Source organism: Triticum aestivum, chromosome 7B (assembly GCF_018294505.1).
Source record: "Triticum aestivum cultivar Chinese Spring chromosome 7B, IWGSC CS RefSeq v2.1, whole genome shotgun sequence".
Lineage (NCBI taxonomy): Eukaryota > Viridiplantae > Streptophyta > Magnoliopsida > Poales > Poaceae > Triticum > Triticum aestivum.
In genome coordinates this window covers 507,808,987-507,824,503 of record NC_057813.1, presented here as the reverse complement: position 1 = coordinate 507,824,503, position 15,517 = coordinate 507,808,987, and the positions used below count along the sequence as shown (strand labels likewise).

Below are 15,517 nucleotides of genomic sequence, written 5' to 3'. Positions count from 1 at the left end.
AGGTGCTTGGACCACGGTACTTGAGAGAACAAATTGTCGCAGACACCGAAAGGCTCATGGCACTCTCAGAAACAAGAGGGTGGCCAGGTATGCTTAGTTCCGTTGATTACATGCACTGGAAAATGGAGAGACTTATCATATTCTAATGAAGTGCAATATCAAGGCCATGTTAAGAAGCTCACCATTATTTTTGAAGCAGTTGCATCACAAGACCTCTAGATTTGACACTCTTTCTTTGGCATGCCCGGGGTTCACAATGACATCAACATGGTGTAACACTCTTCATTGTTTGCTAGATTGACTTCGGGACAATCTCCTCCGTGCAACTATACCATCAATGGCATGACTACAACATGGGTACTATCTTTGTAATTGGTATCTATCCTCCATGAGCGACCTTCGTCAAGATCATCTATGAGCCAAATACTTAGAAAAACTCACTTTGCCCATAGATAAGGAGATAGAAAGATGCTGAGAGGGCATTTAGAGTGCTCCAAGACATTTTTGCAGTTGTTCGTGGACCTGATAAACAACGGGATTAAGAAATATTGTGGGAGGTGATTACTTGTTGTGTGGTCATGCACAACATAGTTGTGGAGGATGATGGGAAGGAGCTGGCGAAGGTCTGGAATTTGAGTACATGGGTGATCCTATCCAAGTTCCAGAGCAAAATTCGGCAACATTTCAGGATTTTATCAAAATACACCAATAGATTCGGCATCGAGGAACTAATGAGCAGCTTCAGAATGATCTGGTTGAGCATCTATGATCGTTTAAAGGAGAGAAGATGCATCCGGACATGTCCACAGACATTTAGTATGTCCGATTTTGGGTACGTTGTTGGAGATGCCCTAATATGTGACTTCTCAACTTGTTTCTTCTTATCGGCCCTACCGGCAAGAAATGACATGCCTTCTTTCACCCTCGTGCCTTTTCCTTATTCATCGCTTTGTCGCATATACATTGTTTTCTCCACTCGTATGTCTGCATCTTCTCTTTCTCATAGCATAAGGAGTCTCCATATTTTTTATGAGAAAGACTCTTGTCGATTTGGGTGGAGGCGGTTCTTTTTTTTAGAAAAAAAGGATGACCCCTGGCCTCTGCATCTGGGCGATGCATACGACCACTTTATCAATTGTTCTCACAATACCTTACAAAGTCATACAACAGCAAGACTAAAGCCACCGTCTAAGCAACAATTGTCGCTACACCTATCCAATCGATGAAGGGGCGCTGATAGTCTGGGCCTAATACCAAACAGACATCGCAGCTAAACCTAAACATTTAAGACGTGAGGTCCCAACCAGGACGCCTGCCGGGTATGGGGCACCTGCCAGTCCGGCCCACTCCTCAACCAGGATGCCTGCCGGGTATGAGGCCGCCGCAGCCACCTGCCAGCAATCCATCTTCAGAGCTGTACTGTTGCATCTACCTTGCACGGTCTAGTTACCGTCGACGCGACCACGACGCCAGGCAGCTTCCTCCTCCTGCGCGAGTCTATCTCCGCGCATCGGACGTAGAGACTCGACTGTGCCATGTCGTCGAGACCCACCGTCGATGATACTATTGATGCCACACCGCTCCACCTACATGCCATCTCGCGTCGACTCCGAACTACCAGCAACTCCACCACCCTGAGCAGTCCTCGGCCGACGCCTTCAGGAAGGAACACGACGCCAAAGTGCCATCGTCGTCAAAACAGAGGAACAGAGGCTTTCGCCTGCGCTTATGGTAGAGGTGGGTGGCGCATGATCCACACCGAAGCCTCCAGGAAGGTAATCGACGCCGAGGGCGTCGACTTTGGTGCGACCGCCACGCCAGCCTGGAGTTTCCCCCAGATCCATGCCCACCCCGCCAGATCCGTCCAGGCAGTATTGGCGTCGCCCGTAGTCACTACCGTAGCCAGCACGAACCAGAGTAGATCGAGTCGGAGATGACGCCTCCCATGGAACTCCGGCGGCCATCGAGGAGCCGCCGTAGCGCCGCCGTGTCCACGCAGTCATGAAAGGCCCCCCATCTGCACCCGCGGGTGCCGCCCGCCAGGCAGGCCGCACCGCGCGCCACCGATCGAGGCTGCCGCCCCGAGATCCCTGCGCCGCCCGAGGCGCCGGCGGTCAGATCTGAAGCAGATCGACCACGGCCACCATAGGGCGCCCCGAAAGGCCCCCACGCGACCACCGTGGGAAGCAGCTCCTGCCGTCGCCCCCTGAACCCTCGCCGACGCGCCCCGTCGCCAACGCGCCGCTAACTGCCGCCACCCGCGCCAGGTCCGGCCGCTGCGGGGAGGAGAGATCCCGTCGCTGCCGACACCAACCGGGCTTTGCCCGGCGGCGGGTAGGAGAGGTGGGAGAGAGGGCCGAGGGCTTGGCAGCGCTACGGTTCCCCCCTGGTCGCCGCGCGGGGGCGACCCAGGGGAAGGGAAGGGGGATTACGTTGATCTGGGATCGGGTGGAGGCGGTTCTGACCACCTGATTACACCGCCGGACAATTTCACGTCTTAGCAATCATGAAACCAACACTAATAGGTTGTTGATCACACCGGGATACAATCATCATGACCGCAAATGCCCAATACACAAACAATTGAGAACAAATAAGTACTTATGATAACAAAGAAAAGAGAACTATGATAACAGTTCGGATATTGCGAATATAGGTGCAGTATCCATGAAAAGTTGGGCTTTGAAAGCGATTTTGTGCTTGTCGTTGGAAACGAACGAAGTACAATCGGCTTCTATGTTTGATGACTATATTACACATCCTTGATAAGTTTGGATTTCACTCTTTTTGACATCTAGACTTCACGACTTCGAGTCAAGTAACTTCTTCACGACAAAAGAAAAATTAACGTTCCCTTTCAATTCCGAGTCGTGCCATTGCCACCTGACAATCGAAGAGGAGGAATGCTCTGCTCGTTGCTGAAGAAATCACTTGGATCCACCTTGGCCTTCACCGCCGCAAGTCTCTCAAAGTTATCCTTGAAGTAGGCCTCGCCCCAAGCCCTCGCCTTCTCGTAGTTGGTCCCGGCGCCGTCACCACCATACTCGTTCACGCCGAGGTCCAGGTCCTTGTAGTTCACGTACGCGCCCCTCGGGCTCTTGGACACGTACGGCTCCATCTCCCGGTGCAGCCCGCTGACCCAACCCATATGCTGCTCCGACGCCTCCGTCGTGTTGTCCCACCAGAACCCGTAGTACTGCAGGTTGTAGAGCGCGCGCCGGTGCGGGAACGGCGTCGCCGACGGCGCGACGCGGCCCATATCTTGCCGCCGAAGGGGTCGAGGATGAGCAGCCCGGCCCCGTCCTCCAGGAACCAGCTCCACGTGCTCTCCCACACGTCCCTCGGGATGGTCTCGTGCACGAAGTCCGACTTGCCCTTGAAGTACCTGTCCGGCTTGGTGCCCCTGTCCAGGAGCAGCTTCCCCGCGCCGTAGAACGCGAAATAGAGCACGGACTCGATCCAGCTCATCTCGATGCAGTCTCGCCGCGTCACGCCCAACTCCGGGAACATCTTGCTCATCGTCGCGACGACGCTGGTGCACCTGCCGAGGTACAGGGACTCGAACTACGCGTCCTGGTTCTGCACGACCACCCGGAGGATGATGTCGCGGGGCAGGGCCGGCGCCACGTGCTGCCACTTGGTGAGGAGATCGCTGGCGGATTGGTTTCTTGGACGGTGGACGGTGAACACGGTGACGGTCGCCGGCACGCGCACCAGCCGGAGCTTCCAGGACACCACGATGCCGAAGCTCCCGCCCCCGCCGCCCCGGATGGCCCAGAAGTGGTCCTCCCCCATGGCGTGTCCAGGAGCCTCCCCTTGGCATCCACCATGACGGCGTCGACGACATGATCCGCGGCGAGGCCGTGCTTCCGTAGCATCAGACCGAAGCCGCCGCCGCTGAGGTGCCCGCCGACGCCCACCGTCGGGCCGACACCGGCGGGGAACCCGAGACGCGCGCTCTTGTTGGCGATGCCGTAGTAAAGCTCCCCAAGCGTGGCTCCGGACTCCACCCACGCCGACCTGCTCCGGACGTCGACGCGGATCGCGCGCAGCGCCGCCAGGTCGACGACGGCGAAAGGGCGAGCCGCGTCGAGGGAGCGGTAGGAGAGCCCCTCGTAGTCATGGCCACCGCTGCGCGGGCGCACGCGGACGCCGTGCGCCGCGCCGCAGCGCACGGTGTAAGACAATAGGCTTTGGAGGGAACCGGCACAACCCTCTAGGGGTGGCCTATCACATATATATATAATAAGGTGGTATACAACGTTACAATATACACATGTAAATACAGTCTAACACCCTCCCTCAATCTTAGTCACTTTCTAATGAATCTAGAAGGGTAAGATTGCGCCTGCAAGTCTCAAACTGTGGCAAAGGCAATGGCTTGGTGAAGATGTCAGCAAGTTGATCCTTGGAAGAAATAAACTTGATCTGTAGTTGCTTCTGAGAGACACGTTCACGCACAAAGTGATAGTCAACTTCAATGTGTTTCGTTCGGGCATGGAATACCGGATTTGCAGAAAGGTATGTAGCACCGATGTTATCACACCAAAGAACAGGAGGTTGTGATTGGGGTATACTTAACTCCTGAAGCAAGGACTGTACCCAGATAATCTCTGATGTGGCATTGGCCACAGCCTTATACTCAGCCTCAGTACTGCTACGCGAGACAGTAGCATGTTTCCGAGCACTCAATGCAATCAGGTTAGAGCCAAAGAAGACAGCATAACCCCCCGTGGATCGCCTGTCATCCGGATTGCCAGCCCAGTCTGCATCAGAATAAGCTGAAAGACAACCAGAGTCAGACGGCCGAATATGCAAACCATGAGCCACCGTGAAACGAATATAGCGCAAAATCCGCTTAACAGCAGACCAATGAGTGTCACAGGGTGACTGCAGATACTGGCAGACTCGGTTAACAACATAGGAAATGTCTGGTCGCGTGATCGTCAAGTACTGGAGCCCACCAACAATACTCCGGTACTCGGTCGCATCAGAAGAAGAAAGAAGCACACCATCAACAGCATTGAGCTTATCAGTGGTAGACATGGGTGTAGTCGTCGGTTTGCACTTAAGCATCCCAGCTCGCTGCAACAAATCCAGAGAGTACTTCTTCTGCGTCATAATAAGGCCAGCAGCACGAGAAGTAACCTCCACACCAAGAAAGTAATGAAGCTTCCCAAGGTCCTTGACCGCAAAATCAGCACCAAGTGAGCGAACAAGCGCAGTAGCAGCCGACTGAGAGGAGCTGACCAAAATGATATCATCTACATAGACCAACAAGTACATAGTAACCTCAGGCCTTTGAAGAAGAAACAATGAGGAGTCAGCAGTTGATGATGCAAAACCATGAGCACGAAGAGCCATTGCAAGACGAGCATGCCAAGCACGAGGAGCCTGCTTCAGACCATAAATTGCCTTGGACAGACGACAGAGATGATCAGGGCGATCCGGATCAGAGAAACCCGGAGGCTGGCGCATGTAAACCTCCTCCGCCAAGACACCATGAAGAAAAGCATTTTGAACATCAAGCTGACGAAGAAACCAACCTCGAGTAACAGCCAGAGAGAGAAGAAGTCTGATGGTAGTAGGCTTGACCACTGGACTGAAGGTGTCTTCATAGTCAAGTCCAAAACGCTGTCGAAAACCACGAGCAACCAGACGAGCCTTATAGCGCTCAATGGACCCATCAGAATGCTTCTTCACTTTGAAAACCCATTTGGAATTAATGACATTTACCCGTGATTGTGAAGGAACAAGAGTCCATGTCTGATTGCGAAGAAGCGCTTGATACTCCTGCTCCATGGTTAGGCAACAATAGAGGAGAATATGCAACATCATCAAATTGGTCAGAAGCAACAGAGGATGAATGCATGACAGGTGGCTCGGTAGTGGACACAGGGAGTTTGGCAAAGGGAAAAACATGCTCATCAAACACAACATCCCGAGAAATGTAGACACGATTAGTGGGAACATGAAGACATTTGTATCCTTTATGAAGAGAGCTATAACCAAGAAAAACACACTTCTTGGAACGAAACTCGAGCTTACGCTTGTTATATGGACGGAGATGGGGCCAGCAAGCACACCCAAACACCTTGAGAAAGGTGTAGTCCGGTTGTTCATTAAGGAGAACTTCAATGGGAGTCTTCATATTCAAAACACGAGTGGGAGTACGATTGATGAGAAAACATGCAGTGGTGAAAGCATCACTCCAAAAACGAAATGGAACAGATGCATGGGCCAAAAGAGTCAGACCAGCTTCAACAATGTGACGATGCTTACGTTCTACTGAACCATTCTGCTGATGTATATGTGGACATGCTAAACGGTGAGTGATCCCAAGCGACTGAAAGAAGGAGTTGAGGTTGCGATACTCGCCACCCCAGTCCGACTGAACATGAACAATTTTGTGCTTGAGAAGGCGTTCAACATGTTTTTGGAACTGAACAAAAATGTCAAACACATCAGATTTATGTTTGATAAGATAAAGCCAGGTAAAGCGGCTGTAAGCATCAACAAAACTGATATAATAATTATGACCACTAACAGAAGTCTGAGCAGGACCCCATACATCTAAAACACAAGTTCTAAAGGATGTTTCACCTCACGACTGGACTCCAAAAAAGGAAGTTGATGACTCTTCCCCTGCTGACAAGCATCACACACTGCTACATCTTTATTACTAGACACACCAGGAAGCTCATGACGACGCAAAACATGCCGGACAATAGGTGTGGCCGGGTGACCAAGACGAGCATGCCACTGTGACGGAGATACCCGAACTCCACTGAAGACGCGAGCGACGCCAGGATGCTCCAGACGATAGAGACCTTGGCAGAGCCGCCCACTAAGAAGAATGTCCCTCGTGCCCCGATCCTTAATAAAAAGATCAAAAGGATGAAATTCACAAAGCACATTATTATCACGAGTGAGTTTAGGAACTGAAAGAAGATTACGTGTCACAGATGGACTCGAAGAACATTGCGAAGTTGAAGACTCCTATTGGCATGTCTAGTGAGAAGTGATGCTTGACCAATATGAGAGATGTGCATACCTGCTCCATTGGCGGTGTGGATCTTGTCGGAGCCATGGTAGGGTTCACGAGTGTGAAGCTTCCCAATCTCACTGGTCAGGTGCTCTGTCGCCCCAGAGTCCATGTACCAGTGGGGATCAATGGAGTAGGACTGAGTGTGTCCCTTTGGCTTCTGCGGCGGCGGACGATCAGCCATGGCGACCTGGCGAGCAAAGTTGCGTGTATCCTTCCCGTCATTGCCAAGACCAAGAAAACCCCGCTGGAAGCGCTTGTGACACTTCGAGGCCCAATGCCCATCGCGACCACAAAGCTGGCACACACGGGGACCGCCAGCCCCTGGTAGCGTCGCAGTAGGAGGAGGGGCCGAGGCGGGTGGTGGTGACTGCCCCGAAGGAGCCCTGGATGAAGCAGAGGAGCGACCACCCTTGGTGGCGGCGTTTGCCGAGAGGGCGCCGTTGCCCCTGGATCGGCGCGTCTCGACTCGTTGCTCAGTAAGCAGGAGGCGTGAAAAGACCTCGTGTGCTGGCATGGGCGTGGAGTTGCCCCTCTCATTGATGATCTCGACTAGGGCGTCATACTCCTCATCAAGACCATTGACAATAAACGAGTTGAACTCGGAGTCGGTGAGGGGCTGTCCAATGGAGGCCAGCGTGTCGGCGAGACTCTTGACTTTGTTGTAGAACTCAGTGGCGGTGGAGTCAAGCTTCTGACACTCCCCAAGTTGGCGACGGAGCCCAAATACACGAGCCTGCGACTGTGCCGCAAACGAGCGCTCAAGAATAGTCCATGCCTCGTGGGACGTCTTGGCGAAGACAACAAGCCCAGCAACGGCCGGAGAGAGCGACCCCTGGATGGAGGAGAGGTTCGCCTGATCCTGCCCTGTCCAGACACGGTGAGCCGGATTATAGACCGGACCATGCACGCTGTCAACCAGCGCAGGAGGGCAAGGGAGAAAGCCGTCGACATAGCCAAGCAGGTAGTGACTCCCAAGAAGCGGAAGAACCTGCGCGCGCCAGAAGATGTAATTGTCCGACGACAACTTGATGGTGATGAGATGGCCGAAGTGAAACGGCGGCGGCGGCTGCGATCCCATCGAGGAGACTGGCTGAGGTGAGAACACCGTGGAGACAGTCGGAGGGGCAGCCGGCGCGGTGACAGAGGGCGCGATGGCCGTGGTTGACGCCGCGAAGCCTGCCAGCGCGACGTCCTCCGCCACCAGCGGCGCAGTGGCCGAGGGCGCGACAGCCGCGGTTGACGGGGCGGCGGTGGTGTGAGCCACAAGCGCCTGCCCGGGCGAAGTAGCAGCCGGCGGGAGCGCAAAGAGGGAACCGACACTCCGTGTCCCGATCGGCGCCTGAAGGGAGGCGGCATCCAGCGGCCTCGAGAGAAGTGCCGCGAGGGAGGCCGGCAGAAAACCGGTGGCGGTGGAGCCGGACGCAGCGGCGGACGTCATAGCAGTCGGGCGACGGCGGCGGCGGGCGCGGCGGCGGCGGCGGTGGCGGCGGCGGCGGCGGCGGTTTAGGGTTTTTAGGCGGAAGCGGACGTAACCTAGCGTGATACCATGTAAGACAATAGGCTTTGGGGGGAACCAAGCACAACCCTCTAAGGGTGGCCTATCACATATATATATAATGAGGTGGTATACAACGTTACAATATACACATGTAAATACAGTCTAACACACGGCAACCCTGACGTGTGTGGCGTGGGTGGCCTTGACGATGACGAGGGGCGTCGGGGTGGCCGGCGTGACGAACCGGAGGTTCTTGATGGAGAACTCGAGGACGGACGGGTAGGACTCCGACGACTGCGTGTAGACGATCCCCGGAGGAAGGTGGACGGCGAGACAGCCTACGAAGTCGGTGGTGTTAACGCTGGTCGCCGCGGCGGCCGAGGAGATGGCAATGCAAACGGTGGCGAGCAGTGCAACCAGGGTCCTCCGAGCTACGGCCATCGTGTGTAGCTTGATTCGAGGACTGAGGAGTCAGCCGGAGACCGTCGCAACTTATAAACTTCTTAGAATCAGACCTTTGGAAGTGAAGCCAAAATCTCTTGTCGCGACCAGTAGGAGTGTACTCTGTGCTTGGTTGCGGTTGGTTGCATCGACCCGCCACGTCTTTCCTCGGCAGGTTTTGTTAAGCTTCAGGAAATGGTCGCACAACAACGATATTTGCCGTCAAACTAGTCAAATTTGAGCGATCGAATCGAACCATATGCCACCAGTTGGCCCCTCTGGGATTCATCACACGGCAGAGCAGCCCGTAGACTAATAAAACTACAGGATCCAAGTGTTGGCTAGTGAATTTGATGGTATTGATATCGCAATCGAAAGCTGTATTTCAGCAATTTAAGATGTATAATAGCTATACAATACCCAAAATCTTCGGGTTTTATATGCAAAAAGATATCTTCGCGTACACGAGTAAATGCATTCATGTAGGAACAAAGCCTGCCGCTCACAGTGGCATGTCCGTACAAAGCCTGCCGCTCACAGTGGCATGTCCATACATGACCATGAGCCTCGACATCGACAAGGGCGTCTCGGCGTCCTGCGACTCGGAGGGCCGCTCGACGCTGGTCTCCCCGGTGGTTGCGCTGGAGGACGCGTCAGGGGCTGCGGCAAGCCCTCCCAAGGTGGTGACCGGCAGTGGCGGCGGCGTGTTGAAGCTTCAGAAGAAGACGGCGGGCCGCAAACCACCTGTGGTGGCGCCAGCGGGCACCCCCGCGGTCCGTGCGAGCGTGCCGGTCCAGAGGCCGGTGGTGATGGCACTGGCCTCTCCAGGGGGGCCGGCAGGGGACACCCCATCGGTCATCTCCCCCCCACCTCCGGACGCTCTTCGGGTGGAGGTGGCCAAGGTGGCGCCCATCCCCACGGCCAGGCGGTCCAAGGCGGTGGCGTCCGCGCCGACTCAAGAGAGGATGAGCTCCCGTCCGAAGGGCGCCAAGGGCAACATACCGTCCCTCCAACGGGCCCAGCTCCTCCAGGCGCAGAAGAACCTCGAAATCGAAGGTAACCCTATGCCCGGCTTTACGATTTTTGAAGATTATCCAGATGAGTGCTTGGGGGGTATCTTAGCGGATAGTGGCGTCGCGATGGCTGACGCGGGGGAAGCGCAAGAGGTGTTGTCTCTCATTCGTGCGAAGGAAATCGCGCAGGCTGCGCTTGCTAAGGCAGCGCAGGCCCGCGCTGCGCCTGCAGCAAAGGAAGCAGGGGCTTCTCTGCTGCCAGGTGTGCGGCCCGATCAGGAGGACCAAGTAGCAGGGGCTGCACCGTCCTCCTCCAACCGTCGTCCTGCCAAGACACGGCGCGTGGCCAAAGCGGTTACCGCTCGCGGTATCCGTCTACGAAATCGCATCATCTAATGCGTTTCATCTTCTGGAACATCCGAGGCTTCGGCCACGCTGGGAGGCGGACCCAGTTAAGAGAGTTCATTAGGAACGAGGAAATCGACGTGGTCGGATTGCAAGAGACTATCAAGGCCGATTTCAACCACCGGGACTTGCTTGCGGTTGACCCATTGGAGCGTTTCGTCTGGCACTGGGTGCCTGCGGTAGGACACTCCGGGGGTTTGCTGCTAGGAGTTAACCTAGTCTGCCTTGAAGTGGTGGCTTGGGATGCCGGCCGCTTCTTCCTGTCGGCTCACGTGCGGCACCGCGCGACTCTTCAGGAGTGGGTGGTGATTGCCGTGTATGGCACGGCCAATCACTCGCTCTCGCTGGAGTTCTTGGAAGAGCTTCAGACAAAGGTGATGGTTGTTGGCGTGAGCAACCTTCCTCTGCTGGTGGGGGGTGACTTCAACTTGATCCGCTCGGGAGCGGACAAGAACAACGGTATTATTAACTGGTCAAGGGTGGCCATGTTTAATAATGCTATTGCTTCCATGGCCCTTAGGGAAGTGGCCCGCGTGGGGGCTCGATATACCTGGACCAACAAACAGCTTACGCCGGTGCGTTCGGTCTTGGACAGGGTTTTTATGTCCTCGGAGTGGGAGGTGCTGTTCCCCCTGTGCTCTCTACACGCAGAAACTAGGATCGGGTCGGATCACGTCCCCCTCATCCTTTCCTCGGGGGAGGAAAGGCTTAAACGCAGCCCGTGTTTCTTCTTCGAAACAGCATGGCTGGAGTCTCCGGACTTCGAGCAAACCTTCCTTTTGAAGTGGGCAAATTGTGTCGCTCGCATCGGGCGCGTACGCGGCCCCATGGAGTTCTGGATTGCCGCAGGGGCGGGTATGCGAGCGGCTCTCAAAGGGTGGGGAGCTAATCAGGGTTGTGCGGATAAGCTGTTAAGGGTGCGCCTGACCGAGGAGCTAGCCCAGCTAGACGCAGCGGCAGATCTACACATCTTTTCCGCACAGGACTGGGCCCAGCGCTACGCGCTTGAGGCCCAAGTCGAATCCCTCCTCAGGGCCGAGGAAGAGTACTGGCGTAGGCGCGGTGGAATAAAGTGGACGCTCAAGGGCGACGCGAACACAAAATACTTCCACGCATACGCAAATGGCCGACGCCGTAAGTGCGCTATCCTTCGTCTTCAATCGGAGCAGGGGCTCATACTGCGGCAACAGGATATCGTCCGGCACATCTACGAGTTCTACATCCAACTCATGGGTACCAGGGAGGAATCTAGGGCTCGCCTGAGGGAGGATGTGTGGGACCCTGCGTTGCGGGTCACGGACGAGGAAAACGAGAACCTGAGCTTAGCCTTCCTCTCTGAGGAGATTGACAAGGCGACGCTGGGTATGAAATCTGACACTGCTCCGGGGCCGGATGGGTCGCCGGTGGCGATGTTCAAGCGGTTTTGGCAAGTGCTCAAAAACCCCATTTTTGACGTGTGCAACGGTTTTATGCGCGGTACGGTAGACATTTCCCGCGTGAACTTTGGGGTTCTCTCTTTGATCCCCAAGGTCCCGGGTGCGGATCACATTAGAATTTTTCGTCATATTGCCTTAATTAACGTCCCGTTTAAAATTTGTGCTAAGGCTTGTTCTACTCGCATGTCTCCGATAGTCCACCGCATTATTAGTAGAACCCAGTCCGCGTTCATTCGGGGCCGTAACATCTTGGAGGGGCCGCTGGTTCTTCAAGAAATTATCCACTCCCTTAAGCGCGCTCGACAGCCAGCGATTCTCCTCAAACTCGATTTTGAGAAGGCGTACGACCGCGTGAACTGGGAGTTCCTCCGACAGGTACTCCTGGACCGAGGTTTCTCGTCGGTTTGGGTTCACCGCATGATGCAGTTGGTCTTGGGAGGCCAAACGGCGATCGCGGTGAACGGAGAAGTAGGGAACTTCTTCCGCAACAAGCGCGGGCTGCGTCAAGGGGACCCAGCGTCGCCGTTGCTTTTTAACTTCGTGGCGGACGCTTTAGGCGCCATGCTAGACAGGGCTCGTCTAGCCGACCACATTAGGGGTGTCGTGGACAACCTAATCCCGGGAGGAGTGTCCCACTTGCAATACGCGGATGACACTCTTCTTCTTTTCGAGCCCGACACACATAGTATCGCTTCGGTCAAAGCTATGCTGTTGTGCTTCGAACTCATGTCGGGACTAAAAATTAACTTCCACAAAAGTGAGGTGGTGTCCATAGGGATGGACGCGACAGAAAGTCAACGGGTCGCCAACCTGCTTAACTGCAAACTAGGCCAGTTCCCGTTTACTTACCTCGGGCTCCCAATAGCGGCAAAGAAGTGTACAATCGCTGACTGGGAGCCCCTCTCCTCCAAGGTGGCGAATAGGGTTTGCCCGTGGAGGGGCCGTTTTATGTCTTCAGGGGCAAGACTAATCCTTACCAACACCAGCCTCTCATCTTTGCCCATGTTTGCCATGGGTCTGTTCTTGCTGGCGGACGGGGTACACTCTAAGTTTGACACACCGCGGTCCCGTTTCTTTTGGGAAGGAGCGGGACCGAAACGAAAATACCATATGGTTAAATGGCAAGCCGTGTGTCGTCCCAAAACCCAGGGGGTCTTGGGATCATCAACTCCAAGTTGATGAACATCGCACTAATGTGCAAGTGGATCTGGAAAATGACTCAGGGTGAGACTGGCCTCTGGATCGACCTCCTCCGGGCAAAATATTTCCCGCGAGGGGATTTTTTTGATGCGGCTCCCAGTGGGTCTCCTTTCTGGAATTCCATTCAATCCCTTAAACCCCTCTTTGCCAGGGGCGCAAAGTTTGCGGTTAACAACGGACGCTCTATGCGTCTCTGGCTTGATCATTGGATTGGCCAGCGCCCATTATGGGCGGAGTTTCGACAACTATACTCCTTAGCGGTCGAACCTGAGCAACGGGTTGCCTCGGCTCTTAGCACCTCCCCCCTGTATTAACTTCAGACGTGAGCTAATCGGGCCGGAGTTGGCAGATTGGCACCGCCTTCTGGCGCTACTTGCGGACGTCCGATTGTCGGAATCCGCGGACCTGATCTCGTGGAGACTTGCGAGCTCCGGCAAATTCTCTGTCAAATCCATGTACAGAGAGCTATGCCACGGTCAGATCCCGTCGGCGGCCACGGGGCTTTGGAAGGCAAAGATCCCGCTCAAAATTAAGGTCTTCCTTTGGCAACTTTGTCAATATCGCCTTCCTACCTCTATTAACCTCGCTAAACGCAATGGCCCCGCCTCTGGCCCCTGTGCACTGTGTGGGGTCCCGGAAGATGCTGACCACACCTTCTTCCTTTGCTCCCTGGCTCGTTTCGCTTGGAGCGCGGTCCGGGAGGCCGCGGGAGTGGATTGGGATCCACGCTCCCGACCTGAGCTCGTGTCTTCCTTATCTGGGTTTCAAGGCGCGTCTCGTAGGGTCATGTGGACTTGTGCGGCGGCTATGCTATGGGCTATTTGGAATACCAGTAACAAGTTTACTATTGAGGGGGTGTTCCCCTCGCATCCCGCTGACGTTATCTTGAAATGCATCATTTTCTTGCAGCAATGGGCATCGCTGGGAAGACAACAGGACTCTGATCTCCACTGCCAAGCTATCTGTCGTCTCCATGCCGTCTACTCCGAGGCTCGAGCTCCGTCGCCTGCTCAACTGGTTTTGGGCCATTCTCCGCCATGTAACGCAACTTTGCGCTCATTTAGCGGCCTATCCTCTTAACTGTCGTGTTAGTTTATGTTGTTTTGTTCGGTCGTTGTGCTACTCTGCCTAAGTTTTGTGGGCTTTATTAATTTAAAGCCGGACGTCTCTGACGTCTATGTTCTAATAAAAAAAAGACCTAAATAACTTTTCAAAAGAAAGGACGACAATGCATGACTGAACGAGCGGTGCGCATGGACCTATCATTAGGGGATGTTGCGGTATGGATTTGCTTGTCTTGGGGCTCTTGGCTCGAACCACCTGAGAACAAGTCCAACGGAGAACACGAGGTGAGGGAGTCCCGGACTAGGGGGTGTCCGGATAGCCGAACTACCATCATCGGCCGGACTCCAAGACTATGAAGATACAAGATTGAAGACTTCGTCCCGTGTCTGGATGGGACTTTCCTTAGCGTGGAAGGCAAGCTTGGCGATACGGATATGTAGATCTCCTACCATTGTAACCGACTCTGTGTAACCCTAGCCCTCTCCGGTGTCTATATAAACCGGATGGCCTTAGTCCATAGGACGAACAACAATCATACCATAGGCTAGCTTCTAGGGTTTAGCCTCCTTGATCTCGTGGTAGATCTACTCTTGTAACCCACATCATCAATATTAATCAAGCAGGACGTAGGGTTTTACCTCCATCAAGAGGGCCCGAACCTGGGTAAAAACATCGTGTCCCTCGTCTCCTGTTACCATCCGCCTAGACGCACAGTTCGGGACCCCCTACCCGAGATCCGCCGGTTTTGACACCGACATTGGTGCTTTCATTGAGAGTTCCTCTGTGTCGTCACCGATAGGCTCGATGGCTTCTTCGATCATCAACGACGATGCAGTCCAGGGTGAGACCTTCCTCCCCGGACAGATCTTCGTATTCGGCGGCTTCGCACTGCGGGCCAATTCGCTTGGCCAGCTGGAGCAGATCGAAGGCTACGCCCCTGGCCGTCAGGTCAGATTTGGAAGTTTGAACTTCACGGCTGACATCCGCGGGGACTTGATCCTCGACGGATTCGAGCCACAGCCGAGCGTGCCGTACTGTCACGATGGGCATGATTTAGCTCTGCAGCCGGACAGTACCCTGGAGGCCGCACTCGAACCCGCTCCGATCTTCGACTCGGAGCCGGCTGCGCAGACCAAGGATGGATGGCTAGACACCACCTCGGGGGCTGCAACCTCTACGGCGATAGAGCCGAACACCGATCTTGTCCCCCATGAAGCTCGTGACTCCGAGGTGCCGGACTCCTTGCCGGACTCCGGACCTCCCGCGCCCCCTCCAGTCGAATCCGATTGGGCGCCGATCATGGAGTTCACCGCGGCGGACATCTTTCAACACTCACCTTTTGGCGACATCTTGAGTTTGCTAAAGTACCTCTCGTTATCAGGAGAGGCCTGGCCGGACTGCGGCCAGGACG

At 54.8% G+C, this 15,517-nt stretch overlaps 1 protein-coding gene and 1 pseudogene across 1 annotated transcript; one reads left to right on the top strand and one right to left on the bottom strand.

The window, feature by feature from the left end:
* Window positions 1-2,855: 2,855 nt before the first annotated feature.
* Window positions 2,856-8,987, bottom strand: LOC123158111 (berberine bridge enzyme-like Cyn d 4; annotated as a pseudogene).
* A 554-nt stretch (window positions 8,988-9,541) lies between these two features.
* Window positions 9,542-14,164, top strand: LOC123158110 (uncharacterized). Its single transcript, XM_044576230.1, has 2 exons — window positions 9,542-10,043; window positions 13,951-14,164. Exons 1-2 carry the CDS (start codon window positions 9,542-9,544, stop codon window positions 13,983-13,985), a joined length of 537 nt encoding a protein of 178 aa, XP_044432165.1. The 3' UTR covers window positions 13,986-14,164.
* The last annotated feature ends 1,353 nt before the right edge of the window (window positions 14,165-15,517 follow it).